Consider the following 22,039-nt stretch of genomic DNA (forward strand, 5'->3'; position numbering starts at 1 on the left):
AGATACAGGGCGTCAGATACAGAGCGAGATACAGGGAGTCAGATACAGAGCGAGATACAGGGTGTCAGATACAGAGTGAGATACAGGGTGTCAGATACAGAGTGAGATACAGGGAGTCACATACAGAGCGATATACAGGGCGTCAGATACAGAGTGAGATACAGGGAGTCAGATACAGAGCGAGATACAGGGCGTCAGATACAGAGTGAGATACAGGGTGTCAGATACAGAGTGAGATACAGGGAGTCAGATACAGGGAGTCACATACAGAGCGATATACAGGGCGTCAGATACAGATTGAGATACAGGGAGTCAGATACAGAGCGACATACAGGGAGTCAGATACAGAGTGAGATACAGGGTGTCAGATACAGAGTGAGATACAGGGTGTCAGATACAGAGTGAGATACAGGGAGTCAGATACAGAGTGAGATACAGGGTGTCAGATACAGAATGAGATACAGGGAGTCAGATACAGAGCGAGATACAGGGAGTCAGATACAGAGTGAGATACAGGGAGTCAGATACAGAGTGAGATACAGGCCGTCAGATACAGAGCGAGATACAGGCCGTCAGATACAGAGCGAGATACAGGGAGTCAGATACAGAGCGAGATACAGGGAGTCAGATACAGAGCGAGATACAGGGAGTCAGATACAGAGTGAGATACAGGGCATCAGATACAGAGTGAGATACAGGCCGTCAGATACAGAGTGAGATACAGGCCGTCAGATACAGAGCGAGATACAGGGAGTCAGATACAGAGCGAGATACAGGGAGTCAGATACAGAGCGAGATACAGGGAGTCAGATACAGAGCGAGATACAGGGAGTCAGATACAGAGCGAGATACAGGGAGTCAGATACAGAGTGAGATACAGGGCATCAGATACAGAGTGAGATACAGGGAGTCAGATACAGAGCGAGATACAGGGGGTCAGATACAGAGTGAAATACAGGGAGTCAGATACAGAGTGAGATACAGGGGGTCAGATACAGAGTGAGATACAGGGAGTCAGATACAGAGCGAGATACAGGGAGTCAGATACAGAGTGAGATACAAGGAGTCAGATACAGAGCGAGATACAGGGGGTCAGATACAGAGCGAGATACAGACTGATATATACAGGGTTTTAAAAAACAAATAGGACTCAGGGCAGCCATTATTGGCGCACTTTCTCTCTCATAAAAGGCTCAGCACTTAACCTCTAGGCCAATTCCAACTCCTCCCCCAGGCGGAGCGAGTAATTATCTTTAGTTGCAAGTTGTAACATTATAACCAGATCCTGTTATTACACAGGTTTCCTGTAGGTCTGTATCTGGCTGATGCTACTGGCACTGCCCATGTTCGGTTGGAGGCTGAGAATTCCTTCTCCCTCTAGTCAGTGACACTGCACGTGCTCAGTGCTTCTTTGCTGCTTTAGGTACTTAATGGAGATGCCCCCACCCTGTTATGAATTTATACACTTGACCTGTGTCCTTAGTGGGTGTCAGACAAAGATTCCATTGGGTTATGGAGCTCTGGCCGCCCCTGTCGTAGGGCTTCAGCAGCCCTGTACTTAGTTTGGCCTTATGGCGGCCGCAGTAGGCAGTTAGGCTCGACTGCCGCTTGTCTGGTTGCATTAGACTTTCTATCAGGTTCCTTGCAGAGGGTAAAGGTTGTTCTCCTGCATACCTGATGGGAAATGACAGAGGGCCCTGAGTTAAACGCTTGCGGTTCCTTTGGCCCATTGGTGGGGGGGGCGGAGCTACAGAAAAACCCCTAGAGCAAGGAACAAAATCTGTTCTTTAACTGCCTTTCACTTCTAGAGTGTGGTGCATCACATAACTGTGTAATTGGTCGCCTGCCTTCCCAGCAGCCACAGGGAACCAGTAACCCAAACCAGTAATTACACAAGTTCAATGCCATTTCCAAAAAAAACAACCCCCCCCTCACAAAAACGGGGCAGAAGGGGGGGAAACCCAAATAATCCCACCTACCCCAGGCTTCTTCTTGTAGCTTTGCTTGGAGACACCAGTCACACCTTGGAAGAGGTGGGTAGGAGACACCATGGGTAGGAACAGCTGAAGGGGGGCTGGAATGGGTTTGTCCTGGACGGCCAGTGTCGATTCCGGATGGAGTCCCCTCTGCAGTCATAAGCCATGGGGAGCCCTGACATGTCCCTTAGTATCCGGAGGCTGTTGTTCCTACTCTGCTTGGCCCTCACCCCTAGCACTGCGGACCCCCAGCCGGTAAGTGTCTGCTGCAGAACAGCCCTATTGGGTTTATTTAATGGTTAAATGATTCCCTTTTCTCTGTAATAATAAAACAGTACCTGTACTTGATCCCAACTAAGATATAATTACTCCTTATTGGGGGCAGAACAGCCCTATTGGGTTTATTTAATGGTTAAATGATTCCCTTTTCTCTGTAATAATAAAACAGTACCTGTACTTGATCCCAACTAAGATATAATTACCCCTTATTGGGGCAGAACAGCCCTATTGGGTTTATTTAATGGTTAAATGATTCCCTTTTCTCTGTAATAATAAAACAGTACCTGTACTTGATCCCAACTAAGATATAATTACCCCTTATTGGGGGCAGAACAGTCCTATTGGGTTTATTTAATGGTTAAATGATTCCCTTTTCTCTGTAATAATAAAACAGTACCTGTACTTGATCCCAACTAAGATATAATTACCCCTTATTGGGGCAGAACAGCCCTATTGGGTTTATTTAATGGTTAAATGATTCCCTTTTCTCTGTAATAATAAAACAGTACCTGTACTTGATCCCAACTAAGATATAATTACCCCTTATTGGGGCAGAACAGCCCTATTGGGTTTATTTAATGGTTAAATGATTCCCTTTTCTCTGTAATAATAAAACAGTACCTGTACTTGATCCCAACTAAGATATAATTACCCCTTATTGGGGCAGAACAGCCCTATTGGGTTTATTTAATGGTTAAATGATTCCCTTTTCTCTGTAATAATAAAACAGTACCTGTACTTGATCCCAACTAAGATATAATTACCCCTTATTGGGGGCAGAACAGCCCTATTGGGTTTATTTCATGGTTAAATGATTTAAGTTATGCAGATCCAAATTACAGAAAGATCCCCTTATCCGGAAAACCCCAGTTCCTGAGCATTCTGGATAACAGGTCCCATACCTGTACAGCAAGTAGCCAGTATTGAGCATAGCAATGTAACAAATAGAACCAAGGATTTAAAGGGGAACTCCGCCCAAAAATGGTTTTCTCCCTACTGAAAGAAAACATCATTCTGAGCAACTTCCCGATATACATCGATGACACATTTCCGCTGGTTTTAATGTTATTTGCGAATGAAATTGCCGCCGAGCGTTGCGCGCGCCTCTCCATTTCTCTACTCCCGGCTCTGACTTTAGAAACAATGTTGCAGTGTTTCGCAGCTGCCTTTGCTGCAATGTTTCACAAGCCAGTCACATGGGCAGAGCTCAGACATGGCCGAACAGATTGTACAATTAACATTGGCAATTAACGTTAGAACCAACGGAAATATATAACGAAGGTATATTGGGAAGTTGCTCGGAACTGCGGTCTCTTTCATTATGGAAAAAACAAAGGGCAGGTCGTAGTTCCCCTTTAAGGCAAAAAGGCAGTTTCTTAGCATGGATGTGAGGGTTTCACAAGGGGCAAATGAAATATTTACCATCTGGTTTGAAAGCCGGCGAGCGGGGCTTGTAAGGGAGTTAATGGCACTTTGGTGTCCTGTGCGATTTCCTCCGAGCCCCATTTAGGGCTTTTCTCTGCACGACCCACCTGTCTGCCGCTGCACGGCAGCTTCAGCTGAAACAGGAATGGGACAGGGATAAAGTCAACAAAGCTCAGCGATTGGGAGCGCTCAGGGATTCCTAATGTGCTGCTCTAATGCAGCCCTTTTGATCTTTCAAAATGAGCCTAAGTGCCGACCCTGGTGGGGGCCACAGCAATGCACTTTTACTGCCCTCCTGTTAAAGAGATTGACCTTCCACTTGTGCTGAGGCCCCAGATCAAAGGGAAAGTTATACCCCTCGCCCTCCCCCCGACACTTTATGAGAAACATTTGCACAAATGACAGCAACAACATTGGTGAATGTAAAATATCTGCCCCCATTTACCCCCCCCCCCCCATCCCCTCCAGGGGACTGAAAATGGCACTATTCTGAGATAGTTTGCAATTGGTCTTTATTTTTTTATTATTTGCCGTTTTTGAATTATTTAGCTTGTTGTTGAGACGCTCTCCAGCAGCTATCTGGTTGCTAGGGTGAAATTTATCCTAACAACCAAGCAGTGGTTTGAACAAGAGTTGGGGATATGAATAGGGGAGGGGCCTAAATAGAAGCATAAGGAATAAAAAGTAACGGTAACAATAAAACTGGAGCCTCACAGAGCAATAGGGTTTGGCTGCCGGGGTCAGTTATCCTGTTGCTAGGGCTCAAATTACCTTAGCAACCATGGAGTGGTTTGAAGGAGGGACAGGAATATGAATAGGGGAGGGGCTGAATAGAAAGATAAGGAATAAAAAGTAACAATAACAATAAAACTGGAGCCTCACAGAGCAATAGGGTTTGGCTCTCGGGGTCAGTTATCCTGTTGCTAGGGTTCAAATTACCTTAGCAACCATGGAGTGGTTTGAAGGAGGGACAGGAATATGAATAGGGGAGGGGCTGAATAGAAAGATAAGGAATAAAAAGTAACAATAACAATAAAACTGGAGCCTCACAGAGCAATAGGGTTTGGCTGCCGGGGTCAGTTATCCTGTTGCTAGGGCTCAAATTACCTTAGCAACCACAGAGTGGTTTGGATGAGAGGCTGGTATATGAATAGGGGAGGGGCTGAATAGAAAGATAAGGAATAAAAAGTAACAATAACAATAAAACTGGAGCCTCACAGAGCAATAGGGTTTGGCTGCCGGGGTCAGTGACCCCCATTTTAAAGCTGGAAAGTGTCAGAAAAGGAAGTTTAGAAATCAAGAAAATCATGCAAAATAAAGAACAAACATTGTAAGCAGCAGTCCTGCCCTGCTTTATGGCTGAGATTCTAGCTATCTGTATAACAGAGCATTCTGTCACAGTGGCACAGATCCTATCTGATCCCCCCATTGTAAGCAGCAGTCCTGCCCTGCTTTATGGCTGAGATTCTAGCTATCTGTATAACAGAGCATTCTGTCACAGTGGCACAGATCCTATCTGATCCCCCCATTGTAAGCAGCAGTCCTGCCCTGCTTTATGGCTGAGATTCTAGCTATCTGTATAACAGAGCATTCTGTCACAGTGGCACAGATCCTATCTGATCCCCCCCCATTGTAAGCAGCAGTCCTGCCCTGCTTTATGGCTGAGATTCTAGCTATCTGTATAACAGAGCATTCTGTCACAGTGGCACAGATCCTATCTGATCCCCCCCATTGTAAGCAGCAGTCCTGCCCTGCTTTATGGCTGAGATTCTAGCTATCTGTATAACCGAGCATTCTGTCACAGTGGCACAGATCCTATCTGATCCCCCCCCATTGTAAGCAGCAGTCCTGCCCTGCTTTATGGCTGAGATTCTAGCTAGGACAGTGTGCCTTTAAAGTAAGTAGTGTTACCCTATTCACATGAGTTCCTGATTACTCCTGTCTCTTTGGGTAACGCCGGGTATTGATTCATTACATTAGTAAACTTGCATTGGATACAGATGCCCTTCCGCTTTCATCTTACACCCATATATTATTATTGCCCTGTGTTCTTCCTGCTGATGTTGGGGGGGGGGCAGCGTTGGGGCCACAGGGTGTATTTTCCAGATTGCTGGGTTATTGTGTCTCCCATTTCATTATTTGGGGATTTCCCCTTGCGTTCCACAGATTTCCCCAACAAACACGAGTGGGAAGGTCCCCCAAGGACGGGGCGTCGGGACACAACATAGGGGCAGTCTGGACTCTCAGCGGCTCATCAACGAAGTGGATCTGTTGCTTCTGGAAGAGGAAGGCTTCATTCCCTCCTTCGTCGGGGGCGAGCAGGACGGCGCCAAGGCGGCCAAGAAGGAGGGACAACACAAAAAACTGGACCCCGCTGAAGAGAACATCACTATAGAGAAGCAAGAAAAGGTCCCCGAGCGCCTTCCGACTGACAAATCCAGTAGTGACCTCCTAGACTTGGCCAAAGACCCCAAACCGATTCCATGGTCTACACCTGCTTCCACCAGTGCCCCCTTCCACTCCACGGCCGTTCCAGATCTCTCTTTAGAAACAAAGAACAAGACAAGTATAGACATGGCACCTACTCCGTCCCATGCCACCGATCCGCAGAAGGCTGCTGGGAACGCAAGCCGCGAGAGCAACGGCATCCAGACAGGGAAACCCAAAAGACCCGTTGCCCGTGGGCCTCCGGGACCCCGTGGTAGTCCTGTGAGTATGAAGCCAAAATCTTGTTTCATCTTTCTAAAACAAATTTTCAGGTCTTGGGATCTTCTTCGCCAATCACCATAGTGTTTTACCCATGAACCCCCCAAGTACAAGACTCAGCTCAACCAACCAAAGAGACAAATGGTCAGAGCAAGCATCAAGCTGGACAGATATGGAAGGATCTGCTGGTTTGGTGGGTCATTATCCATAAGGATGTTTGCCAGGTGGTGGCCAAATCAAGCTGATCTGATCTTGATGGACTTGATGGTCTTTGTAAAGTTGCCTATCAACTTCTTGCAAATCCCTGGCCAGATATCAGTGGGGCAGGCCGCCATTTTAGGCTTATACAAAAGCTTAGATGTCAACTTGACCTTTGTATGTCCAGCTTCAGCCTTATGGTGCCCATACATGTGAAGATCCGAGGTCGCCAAGCGAGGGGATCTTCACCCGATATCCCCACCTACGGGTGGGCGATATCGGGGAACATGTAGGCTAATTCAATCGTTTTGCCCCAGGGCCAACGAAGGGTATAAGCAAAGTCGGTTCGGGGGCTGCATCAACGAGCCGATGCAGTCCCCGATCCGACTAGATTTTCTAACATGCCCAATCGAGATCTGGCCGATTTCAGGCAAGCCCATCGTTAGTGCCCACACACAGGCCAATAATCTGCCAAATCTGTCCAAGGGACCCATATCGGCAGCTAGAATCGGCCCGTGTATGGCCACCTTTAGACATGTGACAGATATTGTAACGTCTAACGATAGACGGCTGTATTCTGCCACCTACAGGGGACAAAGAGAAATGCATGTCTGATTCAGTATGGGCAGGTTTGGAACCTGGGGAGGACTTATTTTTGCCTTATAGAGGGGCATTCTAGAGCAGGGGTCCCCAACCTTGGGGAGCAACACAAGCACCATAAAAGGTCATGGAGGAGCCAAATAAGGGCTGTGATTGGCTATTAGGCAGCCTCTATGCACCCTATCAGCTTACAGGGGGCTTTATTTGGTAGGAAATCTTGTTTTTATTTAAACAAAACTTGCCCCCAAGTCAGGAATTCAAAAATAACTCCCTGGTTTGGGGGAACTGAGAGCAACATCCAAGGGGTTGGGGAGCAACATGTTGCCCCCGAGTCACTGGTTGGGGTTCCCTCTTCTAGAGCAGTCTCCTCCCTTGACCAAGTCTATATATTTACGGTTGGATAATGTGGGTTCCTTGCTGGGAGAAGGGGCCAATGCAAACCTAATGCTTTGTATTTCAGGGCTGCCCTGGTCGTCCTGGATTTCCTGGACCAAAAGGAGACAAGGTAGGGTCATCTCTAAACTCCCACGATCCTCCACTTTGGCTTTGGCTGGAATGGGAGAGTGGAGTGACACACACTGTTGCTCGATCTCTTTCCTCTTACAGGGCCAACCGGGAATAAGGGGGCGTACAGGAGTGACTGGCAACCCCGGTCCCAACGGGCCCCCTGGACTACCCACCGTAATGATCTGGAGCAACTCTAAAGAAGACTGGGCAGCTTTCTATGTGAGTCCGTTACCGCACTCGATTCTCATCTAGTAGGGGTAGTTAACTTTGAGTTAACTTTTTAGTATGTTTTAGAATAGCCCATTATTTAACTTGGGGGTCACTGACCCTGGCAACCAAAAAACCTATTGCTCTGTGAGGCTCCAGTTTTATTGTTATTGTTACTTTTTATTCCTTATCTTTCTATTCAGCCCCTCCCCTATTCATATTCCTGTCTCTCATGCATACCACTCCCTGGTTGCTAAGGTAATTTGAGCCCTAGCAACAGGATAACTGACCCCGGCGACCAAACCTATTGCTCTGTGAGGCTCCAGTTTTATTGTTATTTTTTATTCCTTATCTTTCTATTCAGCCCCTCCCCTATTCATATACCAGCCTCTCATTCAAACCCCTCCCTGGTTGCTAAGGTAACTGGAGCCCTAGCAACAGGATAACTGACCCCGGCAACCAAAAACCTATTGCTCTGTGAGGCTCCAGTTTTATTGTTATTGTTACTTTTTATTCCTTATCTTTCTATTCAGCCCCTCCCCTATTCATATACCCGTCTCTCATTCCAACCCACTCGCTGGTTGCTAAGGTAACCTGGACCCTAGCAACCAAATAGCAGCTGAACTAAAACTGAAATAACAACAAAAACTGCAAATAATAAAAAAAATGAAGGAAAATCAGTTGATGACAGCTGCTTTCTCCCTGTTACCATCTCGTAGCCTCATTTTCTACTTATATTGCGAGCAACATGGATACCAAAGTCGTTTCCTAGGCAAATATGAGGATATATCTTTTCCGCGTTGCTAATTGGACGATTGTTCTTTCTCTCGTTTTCAGCAAACGTCGTTCTATCAGCTGCTGCACGCAGGCTGGCCTGTGAGTGTGCCCCCCTTCGTTATCACCTCTGGCCCGCCCACTTGGTATAATGGAACCTCTTCTGTCCTCTGTAGTATAATGGGGCTTTCATGAATGATGGGGGGGGGGGGGAATTATTTGACATACTGTATTTGTAATTAATAATAATGATCAATTGCAAATTAAAAAAACCCTTTTAGCCAACCCAGAGAGTTAGAATATCCACAGGGCCAATCAAAAAGCACACAGGGCTGCAAGAAGTAACCAATCAGAGCAGAGTTGCTTGCTTTGCTACACACGAGCCCTTATTTGCCACGGCCACGGGTTCTACTAGAACTGATTTCACTGCAGTTGGTCCCATGAATTCTGTTCTGATCAAATTCTGTTCTGTGATTGGCTGTTACTAACATTATCTGCCCTTATGTCTTTCATTCTAGAGAATCCGTGGGTCGACCGGCTTCCCTGGGATGCCCGGAACGCCAGGAACTCCAGTAAGAAAAACCATTGCGGGGGGGGCGGGGGGTCCCACCACCACCGGGGTGTCAAAAACCATTGCGTGGGGGGGGCGGGGGGTCCCACCACCACCGAGGTGTCAAAAACCATTGCGTGGGGGGGGGGGGCGAAGGGTCCCACCACCACCGGGGTGTCGACATTTGTCCGAATTCTTATTCTCTTCTCTACAGGGTTCAATGGGACCCCCGGGGCGACCTGGAATCAAAGGACAGCAAGGTTCCATGGTACGGACTTGTTTTTTTTTTTTATCATATCTACTGTTTAAAGGGGAACTAAACCCATAAACTTTGCCAAATGAAGAAAAGCATAACCCTATCGGGGCATTTTAAGAGGCAGAACCACGGACTGAGCATGAAACATAAAGAAATATGCAATGTATAACTGTACAACCCCACTATTGTTTCCCATAATCCCCCTTAAGCCGCTTTATCCCCTTGGGCATTTCTTAATGGTTCCGCCTGTTTCCCTGAGCGAGCCGACAGCTGTGTCTGTGCCCTACAGGGGACCCTGGGGCCCAAGGGTATGCAAGGGATGCCGGGGACACCAGGAAGGGACGGATCTCCGGGATTAGACGGGAAGCCGGGATCTCCGGGGACGACAGGAGCCAAAGTAAGAACGTTGCACGTGATTTATACCCATCAGTTGGAAGTAGCAGGTCTTAAAGCAAAGACCCCCACCCCACCAAATCCATACTTGTGCTTGAAATTCTGCAGAGCCGCTGTCAGCTGTCCCTTTAGTATGAGCCGCGGAACATTCATTCCCTCCTGGTCAATTGTAACCCTTAACGTGTCTTCTTCTCGTCCCAGGGCCCTCAAGGATTTAAAGGGGACCAAGGACCTCTCGGCGAGAAAGGAGAAGAAGTGAGTTATTACACAAAAGCTCCTCCATCCAAGAGATGGAGAAGCCAGACATTTTCAGGTTCAGGACCCCCCCACTGAGGTCCAGACTGTCAACCAGTGGGTTCAGGCAAATGCAAGAGGGGCTGCTACTACTTACAGTTACTACTTATTGGGCTGTTAGGGCCTCTGTGTACTGGGAATCCCAGTCCAAACCTGGTCTATGGAGTCCTTAACCTGGCTAGGGTTTACTACAGGCCCGGACCGGCAACCTCTGGGTTCTGGCAAATGCCACAGGGGCTGCTACTACTTACAGTTACTACTTATTGGGCTGTTAGGGCCTCTGGGTACTGGGAATCCCAGGATCTATTTTGAATCCTAGTCCAAACCTGGTCTATGGAGTCCTTAACCTGGCTAGGGTTTACTACAGACCCGGACTGGCAATATTTGGGTTCTGGCAAATGCCACAGGGGCTGATATAAGATTCCATAGACAGTTACTACTTATTCGGCTGTTAGGGCCTCTGGGTACTGGGAATCCCAGGGTCTATTTTGAATCCTAGTCCAAACCTGGTCTATGGTGTCCCTAACCTGGATAGGGTTTACTACAGGCCTGGACTGGCAACCTGTGGGTTCTGGCAAATGCCAAAGGGGCTGCTATAAGATGCCATAGTCAGATACTACTCATTGGGCTGTTAGGGCCTCTGGGTACTGGGAATCCCAGGGTCTATTTTGAATCCTAGTCCAAACCTGGTCTATGGTGTCCTTAACCTGGCTAGGGTTTTCTACAGGCCCGGACTGGCCATGTATAAAAAAAAAACCCATCAATACTGGCCAATCATGGGCCTTCAGCTTTAGTTTTCACTAGTGAACGATCAGGACTGGATGCCATGGTTCAAGGGGATCATGGCTGTTATCTTCTGCTAACGATGGAGGCTTCTAACCAAACATCTAAGCTTTACTTGCCCATTAATGGTTTAGCAACAGGCCCTTCCTCTGTGGTAGGAAACAATGGCCGGCTTGAAGGAGCACATTTAGGTCTACGTTCTGAAGGGATGAGTTTGTAGCCCATTGGTTACTATATATCCCAGATGGAGAGACCCAAGATAGAGGGCTTGGAGTTGTATCTATGGCTCCAAGATCATTAGTGGTAACTAGTCCGGGGCCAGACCACTGACCTATTTTGTCCTCTTGTCACAGGGATTTCAAGGATCTCCAGGGCCAAGTGGTGAGGAAGGAGTCAAAGGAGCCAAGGTATCTACAACAACCGTGTAGATGGTTTGAACCCGTAGGTGTTCTTCATGCTCCATCCCAATGACTATACCATTCTTTGTGCTTGCCAATTCCATGCTGTTCTCTTCCCAAGGCCAGGTTGGAACGTGTGGCTTTGGAAAGAGAGCATCATGGGGGATTGTTAGAGCCACCTGCTGGTCATTTCACTCACCTACAGTCAGTAATTTCTCAGGAAATTCATTTTCAGCCGACCGTAGTTAGTCAAAATGACCAGCAGGTGGCGCCAGAGTTTCAAATTCATTGCAATAGCTGCTAATATCTTGAAAAGTAGAACAAAATAATGTAAATTGCAAAAGTGCTTAGTGGTGGCGCTTAGGATACCATTTTCACACCAGAAGTTTCAACAGGTCTGAGGGGGTTTGAGGGGCAGTGGGTTGGGGCAGAAGCCTTTTTTAGCCTAAGCTGTAATTATCTTTAAAATATTTACTACTAATGCAAAATACCTTTGAGACGGCGAAGCGTTTCCATGGAAACAAACACAATTGGGATTTATGTCGACACGGTATCCCCTTGGGGGAAATGTCTAAGACATTGCAATGTGTCACATTACGTTCCTTGCTGTCTTTTTCCAGTCTCTTTTTTTTTTTTTCTCTCAGGGGGTGAAGGGAGAGGCCGGTCCCGTGGGTCCTTCGGGGGTTCAGGTAAATTGTGGTTGTTTTTAGTGGAAGTTGGTGAATGAGCTGATGTTTTTGTATTAATTGTGGTTGTTGTTGTTTTTGTAGGGCCCAATGGGTGCTAAAGGTTCTTTGGGATTTCCAGGCCCCCCAGGACCAATAGTAAGGCAAATACATTTCATTTCCTGTGGGTGGTGGGAGTTTGGTATTCACTGGGGGTAGATGAGCATTGGTAGATGGTTCCACAGTAGTTAGCGTTGGTTTTGGGCTCCTCTTGGGAACTTGGTTCTTCTAGATGTGTCATAGCTCCACAGTTGAGGGATACACTTACTCTTCGGAGTACTTATGTTGATCGTAATCCCTTTGTTGTCTGTGTAGGGAGATATGGGAATTCCTGGAACTCCTGGTCCACCGGGGCCTGAGGTAAGTGACCCTATCTCATTGGGTAAACCAAGTCTATGAAATTCTGTAGCAATAACTGCATGATTCTATGTCTTCTTCTGTCTGCTCTACCCAGGGAGAACAAGGACAGCCAGGAACCCCAGGAACCCAGGGCTTGAATGGGTCCCAGGTCAGTATTTTTTAAATGAAGATGGTGGTGTAGATCTAGTAGATACCAAGTTAACGAAGAAGTATCTTCATAACCAGTCTGTTCTTCAGATAAGAACTTGGGTTCTGTACATCCAGGTTGCCAGTCAAGAACCCAACTAATATTATATCATTTGTTCTTCATTGAAAGGGTGATCTGGGTCCTCCGGGAATAATTGGTCATCGGGGACCACAGGTATGTACATACTCAGTTATTCTGGGACTGTTTTGAGATGATGATAGGTGTTTAACCTCTTGTTATGGTTCTTGCAGGGTCCTCCTGGAATAGAAGGTATAAGAGGACCTCCTGGGCCCAGAGGACCACAGGTATTAAAAAACGTCTTGTTGTAGGGGTATCACACTGGGAACTGTGGTTATTACGGGCCTAAATACGTGTAAGGGTAAGAAAGAAGCCATTCAAGTCTTACAGACCTATACTGGAAAGTATGGGAAGAAAGAGTTTCTTTACTTTGAGGACTTGTGGAACTTCTCGATAGGTTGGGGTGGTAGCAATGGCTGATTGGGTAGATAAATCCAAGTTATAATCAGGGAGTCAGGTGTCCAAGGTTATTGATTGAGGAAACCCTATAATTCATCTATGGTAAGAATCTGATTGTTGTGTTGGGATTGGCTAATGCCACTTTGGTGTCATTGGGTGACTAAGATGCTACCCCACAAAGACACAATATCTGGGTTTTCCTGATGTCACCTTTTCCTTGTTGCAGGGATTGATGGGAGCCGATGGACCCCAAGGTCCACAAGGAAGCACAGTAAGCAATCCTTTATTTTAATACATTTACTGCTCTTTATAACAACATTGGCACATTTACTGCAGACCAAATCCAACTGGTTCCTGTTCTTTACTGGACTAGACCTGTTTCCATTCATAATCCATTCATAACCCATATACTATAGGGAAAAAATGTTATTGTAACAGTTTAATACCTTCTGTTTTTTACAGGGGGACCCTGGGCCAATGGGAGTAAGAGGAGAACGGGGACTTGAAGGACCCATGGTATGTGCCTCAACTTTGAAGATGTTCCTGTGTTTGGAACCAATTTACAAAAGACAATGAGATGTTTATAGAAGGACAAGTACCCTACAGTAAAAGGCTCTTTCTGGTTTGATTTTATTGGCCATTTGGACATTCGTCGCTAGTTTGAGGTTACAGGAAGCTCAACAATCTAAACCTTTGTTCATTTAGCTGGGGTTCCTTATCAGTTCCTATGGTGGGTCCTGGAGATCCAGTTATGTGGTTGGGAGGGTTGGATTCCTTATACTGGTAACTTGGATACTTTAGATCCAATATGGGTGGTGGGTAGGGTGTAGGCCTTTAGCTAATTGGGATATATGGCAGCTTATGGCCAGTGGTAGAGTGTAGATGTCCTATTCTCCTAAAGCAGTGTTTTTCAACCTTTTTTGGGCAAAGGCACACTTGTTTCATGAAAAAAATCACGAGGCACACCACCATTAGAAAATATTAAAAAATTTAACTCTGTGCCCAGCAGCAGTGCCCCCCTAGTACATTGGTGCCCAGCAGCAGTGCCCCCCTAGTACATTGGTGCCAAGAGCAGTGCCCCCCTAGTACATTGGTGCCAAGAGCAGTGCCCCCCTAGTACATTGGTGCCCAGCAGCAGTGCCCCCCTAGTACATTGGTGCCCAGCAGCAGTGCCCCCCTAGTACATTGGTGCCAAGAGCAGTGCCCCCCTAGTACATTGGTGCCCAGCAGCAGTGCCCCCCAGTACATTGGTGCCAAGAGCAGTGCCCCCCTAGTACATTGGTGCCCAGCAGCAGTGCCCCCCAGTACATTGGTGCCCAGCAGCAGTGCCCCCATAAGTCAGTGTGCCCCGTGGCCCCCCCTAATACATTGGTGCCCAGCAGCATTTTACTCTTCGGCGGCTTCAGCAGCATCTTCCCCTCACGCGCGCCGCCTCTGCACTTCTGCCTACACGCGACCGCACACAGGCCCTTTTATAACGTTGCGCCCCGTGCGTACTGACGTCACCCGTACACACGGGGCGCAACCAATGACAGGGCCCGGATTTTTTTTTTTAAAGTAAAAATTGCGGCCCTGCCTACGGCACACCAGGCAACATCTCGCGGCACACTAGTGTGCCGCGGAACAGTGGTTGAAAAACGCTGTCCTAAAGAACTAGAGAGGTTTGTGGCCTTCAGCTTTAGGGCCAAATATTAGACAGAGGTTCTTAAGGTGAAAGTGTGCTAAGAAGATTGGCTAAGGAATATGAAGAAGCCAAAGTTGGCTGGCAATATGCACAATGCTTTGCCTTGGAAAGACCTGCCAAGATCTCGTGTAAATATAGGTTACCACTGAAAACAACCCACTTAACCAACCACACTATGGTCTATAATGCTAAAGGAGAAGAGACAACAACAATATGATGGTTTTCTAACATGTAATTTCCAAATTTACTTGAACGTTTAGGGATTGATTGGATGGCCAGGACCAGATGGACCTCCTGGTGATAAGGTAAGAGCAACGGTATTTTCTTCTGGTTTGTAGGAGTTAAAAACCCCAAAACATAGGGTAATATATCAAGCAAAGCTGTTCTCAGGAATCATAAGGACATTTAAGAAGGTTATATGGAGAGTCCTCATGTAGGTGTCCCTTTTCATTACATGCTTAGGATTCTTAACCTATGGGTCTGAGCAGATGACCTTATTGAAACCACATAGACATAATCTGTACAAGACGCGTCAGGTGTTGGTGTTGACTATGTGGACTCAATAAAGGTATCTTTTATCATCCATTGAAAAAGAGGTTGGACATTGATGTTAGGGACTAGACCATATCGGCTATAGGGTTCTGTGTAGGCCAATCATGTTCTTACCCTCCCAACTCTGCAAACACACTCTATATCAGGGGTGGCCAAGACGTCGATCGTGGTCCACCAGTTGATCCCCTGATTTCTGGTGGACCGCGTCTAAGCCTCGGGATGCGGAAGTCTGACGCGTTTATTGGGTATGGGTGGAGGAGGAGTCACAAGTAGGTCGCCGGGGGGAAAGTCCGGGCACCCCTGCTCTATATGGACTATAATTTTTGCTTGAGGTTATTATGCTGCTGAAAGAGGAAAGAACCTCGACGATAATCGCTGATAATGTTGATGAAATGTATGGTGTAGTAGTGGTAGCACCACTTGTTGCATTGATGACCGTGGCTTAAATAGCCAATTCCTTCATTAGACATGAGTACGAGCCCCCTAAGCAACAATTCTCTTCTTCCATTAACAGGGTCGCCCTGCTGCAGATGCCGAAAAAGGAGATCCTGGACCAAAGGGGGAAAAAGTGTGTACAACCTACATAGTCAACTATGATCTATCACTTCATACCTGTGTGATCTATTCATTAAAATTCCTTAGGTGGTGTTCTTTGAAATCCAGAACGTCAACCATTGACTTAATATTAGAGCTTAAGGGTCCAATCTTTATCTTTTAGGGTTGTCCAGGATCTCCTGGCATCAAAGGTCCTTCTGGAGAGCAAGGCCATGTTGGTTTTGTGGGTTTCCCAGGACCTAAAGGTCAGATGGGCCCCATCGGAGCTCCAGTAAGTATTTAAATACATTTTGGATCTCCTTCTAAATCTGGAACTGATTTGTTTGTCTGGTTTAATATGGTCCACACTTTGGCCACCAAACGATATGCCAATGGGCAATCGTCTTTTAGAATTTGGATGGAAAATCTTACCATTCCCTCTATTCTACATCTGCAGCCGATACATTGTAGCTCTGAATTATCAGAGGACATCTCTGCTCTAAAACAACAAGTATTTATTTTTACAAAGAAATATGGCAACTTTTGACCTTCTCAAACCTGTTTAATTCATTTGTACTGAAAAAAACCCCCCCAAGGAGCCTAAGTATTTATCTGGACACCTGGCCGAGAGCCTTCCTAAACATACCATGTGTCAGCAAAGTCCCTCAACATCTTCTAGTGATTTCATATGCAGCTTTTAATGGTTTGGGAGGGCTTCATTGTGAATTAAGACCACCAGTAAACCCTTCTGCCTCGAGGCAAATGTTCACTCTCTCATTGTCTCGAATACACAGTACTGGATGCATGGAGAAAAGTAATGGACTCTACTGAGTTAGAAAACTTAATTGTGACATGATTGAGGTTTGGTTTTCTAGGGGGATGAAGGCCAGGTTGGAGCTTCAGGTCTCAACGGCAGCGACGGACCAAAGGTGAGTCCAGAATCTACATTAATACCGATTTTTTGATTTGTGAAGGTTTGCATTTCAATTTCAGTAGCAAAATATTAGGGTTGAAGATCATTATTCTTAATATGGAAAGAGATCTTCTCCAAAAGGCCATTACTTTATACAACATCTACTGGGGCCTCCCTTAGGTCCATCTTCTCTCTAAGACCCCAATGACCAGAACAACCCTGAACTCTGAGTGATTAAGGTGGTTTCAAGGGACCTTCTTTTAAAAACTTCAACCTTTTAAAGCTTGAGATGGTTCTTACAGCCAAAGGTCTACACACCATTACTTTCTGCAACATCTACTGGGGCTTTCCTTAGGTCCATCTTCTCTCTGTAAGATCCCAATGACCAGAACAACCCTAAAACCTTTTGACTGATTGAGTGAGTGATTAAGGTGGTTTCAAGGGACCTTCTTTCAAAAACGTCAACCTTCTGAAGCTTGAGATGGTTCTTACAGCCAAAGGTCTACACGCCATTACTTTCTACAACATCTACTGGGGCCTTCCTTAGGTCCATCTTCTCTCTGTAAGATCCCAATGACCAGAACAACCCTAAAATCATTTCACTGATTGAGTGAGTGATTAAGGTGGCTTCAATGGACCTTCTTCTCAACCTTCTGAAGCTTGAGATGGTTCTTACAGCCAAAGGTCTACAAGTTGTAGGATATTGCAAGTTCTATCAAAGTAAAATGATTTTCTCATCCTTTCTTTTATATTTTTCCATAGGGAAACCGGGGACCTGATGGGCCAAAGGGGGTAACAGGACCAAGAGGAAATCAGGTAACCAATAACAGGTCATGTTGGTAGGGGAAACTTGTTACCTATACAAAAATGTATATATTCTGATGGGCTCCAAAGACTGGTTATGGGCCAGTTTGGGACGTACCAACCTAGGGGGGGGGGGCTCCTAACCTCATTTCTACCTGCCAAGTCTTGTAAGCCTTGTTTCCTTAACTTTGTGACTACTGCAATGACATGCCCCCTTGTGGAAGGAACAAGTGAGTGCAGAGAGCTTGTGGAGGGTATAAAAGGCAGCCTTATGGGAGGGAAAGAATGTGTAAAAAGAATGGGGCATAAATGGAATTTTTTTTGTGCACGTTACAGGGTCGTATGGGCCAGAGAGGACTTGTAGGAATGCCAGGAGCATCAGTAAGTTACCTTTATGTTACTAATCATTGCACAGGTACTAAATTGCACTAGTAATAGTAATTTGTTTTGCTGAGACTACTACAGGATAGAAAATCAAAGCTGGGGGTAACTGAGGGTAACTCTGATTGGTTGCTGGGGGTAACTGCTAAAATAGCTAAAGATCAAGGGCAAGTGTATGCACAGAGGGCAAATGTTATTTTGCCGGACTCTTTACTGTAATGTTTCTTCCCTCTCAGGGTCAGCGAGGAGCCGGGGGCCCCGAGGGAGCAGAAGGACTTCCTGGTACACAGGTTCCCACTATGCACTTCTTCCTGTTACCTGGCGTGGCACTTTTGCCCTGCCGATGTGGCATTTGCTCCATCAGTTTATCCCATGATTCCCATCATGTCCGTGTCTATGATATACAACACTTCTTCCTATGTTTATCTCTAGATATCTCTCTATAGGACCATGTTATTGTTAATATATTGGGCATTTGTAGAAGGTGGAGATCCCCTTACCCTGTACCAGGGCTGTAAATGCTATCTGCCAATCTAAGCATGCTGACCTTGATTGAATGATATACAGTCAAAAAGAACCTGACAATCTCTCTGTGTCTGTTCATTCTGCAGGGACCCAGTGGCGCAACAGGGAATCCTGGGAGTAGGGGGCTTACGGTAAGTCGCAAAGCAGCTTCAGCCTCGGACAGGTCCAACCATCCATGTTGCATGTACAATAGTCCACCTAAATCAAACAATGCCTTCTAGAATGCTCCATTTACTTGGGCACCATTGGACTTGGGACAGTGGTTGGATAAAATGAAGACCTTGATGCTTTCAACTCATTGGGGGGGATTCACAAAAAGTGGTGATATTGAGACAGAATGAAAGTGGAGATAGATTTGTTGAATTGGCCCCCCGCGCTACTTCTCTACCACCCCACCGATTACTGGTCAGCAGCAATGCAACCCACCCACCAAAATGCCTGGTAAAAAAGGGGCCCAACAGGACCAGGTACCACCAGGCTTTTATCCAGTGCCCCGTTGGGGCCAGTCCAACCTTGTACCCCAATATCCCAGTTTGGGTGCCCCTGTGTATGTGCTGATCACCAAGATGGCTGCTGGGAACCAAAGAGACACAGCTAAAGGTGGGGGTCAATATTGTCAAGCAGTTCTGTAGTTCTGGACATGCTATGGGGCAGATAAGTTGGGGCAAGTGTCAGTGAAGTAAAACTTAAAAGCAAACCAGAAGATCTCAGAACACTGAGCTTTACTCCATTTTGAAAATGGGTGTGAAAAACACAAAAGTGTCTGTAAACTTTCCTTCACCAAAGACTGAAAAGTGGTGGTTGAGTCGGAATTTAGTCGGATTTCTGTTTGTGAATACGGAGAAAGTGTTTTCCACCACTTTTACTTCTTTCTCCATGTTTGTGAATCCTCCCATTGAGTGTCTATTTGTGAATTCAACTTTGGAAATGCTCGATTTGGATTGTCAGCCCCTCTTCCTTTCTCCAAAGGGTCCTGAAGGGTCTCAAGGGGACGCTGGAAGAGAAGGACCTCCAGGCCAAATGGTTAGTGTCCAAGAATTTTCCACCCAAGATGCCACCATGAAATAAGTGTTTATAAGAACTAATTTGCTGTTCCTGTAGGGGCCTCCTGGGAGAGAAGGGATTGATGGAGAACCAGGAGATTCTGGCGAAAGGGTGAGCAGGGTCAAATATGTGGTCAAAATAAAGTTTTGGGGCAAAGACCATGACACCCTACATAGACGAGGCTACCCAGTACACAGGAAACATGGCAGCAACTTTGGTTGGGCGTGACAACATTGGTTGGGCATGGCAACATAGGTTGGGCGTGACAACATAGGTTGGGCTTGACGACATTGGTTGGGCGTGACAATATTGGTTGGGCTTGACAACATTGGATGGGCGTGACAACATTGGTTGGGCTGGACAACTCTCTCCTGGGAGAGAAGGGATTGATGGAGAACCAGGAGGTTCTGGGTGAGAGGGTGAGCAGGGTCAAATATGTGACCAAAGGGGCAAAGACAATGACACCCTTCATAGACGAGGCTACCTCGTACATAGGAAACATGGCAGCAATTCAGAGCAATGCACTATTGATTGGTTGGGAGTGACGACATTGGTTGGGCGTGACAACATTGGTTGGGCTTGACAACATTGGTTGGGCTTGACAACGTTGGTTGGGCTTGACAACATTGGTTGGGCTCTTCAACTGGTCATTGACTTGGAATTGTCTTGGCATTCAACATGGTTGGGGATAATTTACTAACTGGTCTTCTTTTTCCTCTTTTTGAAGGGATTTACAGGGAAACCAGGCCCAGAAGGGCCACAGGGGCCAGTAGGCATGTATGTAAGTGTTATATCATGTGACTGAATTTCTCAACCCCTACAGACCAGTTTTCTGGGGTCTTTGAAGCAACGTAGAGATGGATACTGGGTTGGATTTTCTCTCTGGGGCAATTACCACCATACCACCAAACCACCCCCCCCAGAAAAAAAAAATATTGGTTGGATATCGGAGCATCACAAATTTATTAGATCAATTAAGTCAGAGAGCCCAGTAATACTCATTCCAACTGTCAGATATAGTCCCCTAACAGGTCCAGCAAGAATGACTTCATTTTAGGATAAACCGTTCACGTGATTGCATAAAAAAAACAGGCAATTGTATAATAATCACCCCGAGAATATGCTGCTCAAACCTGCCAATTAATTCAGCGAGAAATCTGCCTGCTGCTATCGAGCTTAATTAGCATCACCTCCTGATAATCTATATATCTGTAACCTTGTTATGGGCTAAGGGGGCCCAGCCTGAAGGCCAGTTAGGGGGGGATTTGGGGTGAGTGCTTATTTGTACCCTGGGTACCCCTGGAACTATAGCGGGGTGACTGTTACCCCAATGTTTCTATATATCTGTAACCTTGTTATGGGCTAAGGGGGCCCAGCCTGAAGGCCAGTTAGGGGGGGATTTGGGGTGAGTGCTTATTTGTGCCCTGGGTACCCCTGGAACTATAGCGGGGTGACTGTTACCCCAATGTTTCTATATATCTGTAACCTTGTTATGGGCTAAGGGGGCCCAGCCTGAAGGCCAGTTAGGGGGGGATTTGGGGTGAGAAGGATATTATAAATGACTTCTATTGGTCAAATCTGTTAGTCTGAAGACCTCACAAGCGATGTGTCTATCTTAGGGGTTCCATGGCCCTGCTGGAGAGAGAGGTCGGACGGGATACCCCGGGGAGAAGGTAATGTCCATGTGTTGTTACCAGCTCACCCCACCAGTATTTTGCTTTACCTATAACCATGTTATGGACCAAGGGGGACCCTGACCTCAGGAAGACCATCCATATGTATCTGACCTTCTCTCTTCTACACTAGGGGGAATTGGGACCTCCTGGGATCCAAGGGCCACCAGGAAAAGTGGGACTAAAGGTAAGAAGGAATTTAGGAACACAACAAGCCCGTTCTATGCACACCTACAGTATTATAAACGTAATCCAGTCCAATCTCTCCATCTCTTGCAGGGTCCTCCTGGGCCACCAGGGGAAAGAGGCCCACCAGGACCCCAGGTAAGAACCTACAGGAAAGTCCTAAGTTGAACATCATGTCCCACATAGGGATCTCGATGCACCCCTACTCTTTGGCTGAGCTTTAAGTGTAAGTGATCCTCTCTCCTTTTTATTTTAGGGTCGACTAGGAGAACCAGGCATCCAGGGTTTGCCCGGCCTTCAGGTAGGTTCCCTAGAAGCAGAAGACTGAATTCTGACTGTAGGTGAAGGAGAAAAATTAAATATCCTGCATGGGTTGGAAGGGAACTGGAAGTGAAATGGGAGGGGCATATTTATTGCCACCAGGATGAACATCTCAATTCAGAGAAGGCCACCATGAGAAATGATGGGGCCCTAAACTACTTTTTTATATTTGGCAAGGTCCACCTAGGCAAGGTGGGCAGTTTGTACATTTTCACCATCAGCCATGCACACTTACTCAAGAACACTTGTGTTCTAGACTGGAATAAACAAAAAATCTAATTCTACGCAGCTTCGAATATCCATTCATTCCTCATTCTGGAGAAGCAT

The 22,039-nt window shown here is 46.3% G+C and overlaps 1 protein-coding gene across 4 annotated transcripts in view; it reads left to right on the plus strand.

Moving 5' to 3' along the window:
• LOC100495290 (collagen alpha-1(I) chain) overlaps positions 1-22,039 on the plus strand; it is a 124,564-nt gene that overhangs the window by 88,412 nt on the left and 14,113 nt on the right. For 3 of the 4 annotated variants that reach the window (XM_018090175.2, XM_031891045.1, XM_018090177.2), the window contains 32 exons: positions 5,847-6,389; positions 7,645-7,689; positions 7,791-7,910; positions 8,736-8,774; positions 9,191-9,244; positions 9,437-9,490; positions 9,768-9,875; positions 10,073-10,126; positions 11,302-11,355; positions 11,991-12,035; positions 12,117-12,170; positions 12,387-12,431; positions 12,526-12,579; positions 12,748-12,792; positions 12,870-12,923; positions 13,322-13,366; positions 13,558-13,611; positions 15,040-15,084; positions 15,846-15,899; positions 16,050-16,157; positions 16,741-16,794; positions 17,541-17,594; positions 17,919-17,963; positions 18,200-18,253; positions 18,575-18,619; positions 19,458-19,511; positions 19,590-19,643; positions 20,260-20,313; positions 21,152-21,205; positions 21,339-21,392; positions 21,485-21,529; positions 21,648-21,692. In XM_018090175.2, coding sequence (XP_017945664.1) covers positions 5,847-6,389; positions 7,645-7,689; positions 7,791-7,910; positions 8,736-8,774; positions 9,191-9,244; positions 9,437-9,490; positions 9,768-9,875; positions 10,073-10,126; positions 11,302-11,355; positions 11,991-12,035; positions 12,117-12,170; positions 12,387-12,431; positions 12,526-12,579; positions 12,748-12,792; positions 12,870-12,923; positions 13,322-13,366; positions 13,558-13,611; positions 15,040-15,084; positions 15,846-15,899; positions 16,050-16,157; positions 16,741-16,794; positions 17,541-17,594; positions 17,919-17,963; positions 18,200-18,253; positions 18,575-18,619; positions 19,458-19,511; positions 19,590-19,643; positions 20,260-20,313; positions 21,152-21,205; positions 21,339-21,392; positions 21,485-21,529; positions 21,648-21,692 — 2,286 coding nt within the window. Of the gene's footprint in view, positions 1-2,006; positions 2,232-5,846; positions 6,390-7,644; positions 7,690-7,790; positions 7,911-8,735; positions 8,775-9,190; positions 9,245-9,436; positions 9,491-9,767; positions 9,876-10,072; positions 10,127-11,301; positions 11,356-11,990; positions 12,036-12,116; positions 12,171-12,386; positions 12,432-12,525; positions 12,580-12,747; positions 12,793-12,869; positions 12,924-13,321; positions 13,367-13,557; positions 13,612-15,039; positions 15,085-15,845; positions 15,900-16,049; positions 16,158-16,740; positions 16,795-17,540; positions 17,595-17,918; positions 17,964-18,199; positions 18,254-18,574; positions 18,620-19,457; positions 19,512-19,589; positions 19,644-20,259; positions 20,314-21,151; positions 21,206-21,338; positions 21,393-21,484; positions 21,530-21,647; positions 21,693-22,039 lie in introns of those variants that run through there. The other variant, XM_002943596.5, reaches the window with a different exon arrangement.

The sequence above is a fragment of the Xenopus tropicalis genome, chromosome 8 (assembly GCF_000004195.4).
Source record: "Xenopus tropicalis strain Nigerian chromosome 8, UCB_Xtro_10.0, whole genome shotgun sequence".
NCBI classification, from domain to species: Eukaryota; Metazoa; Chordata; class Amphibia; order Anura; family Pipidae; genus Xenopus; species Xenopus tropicalis.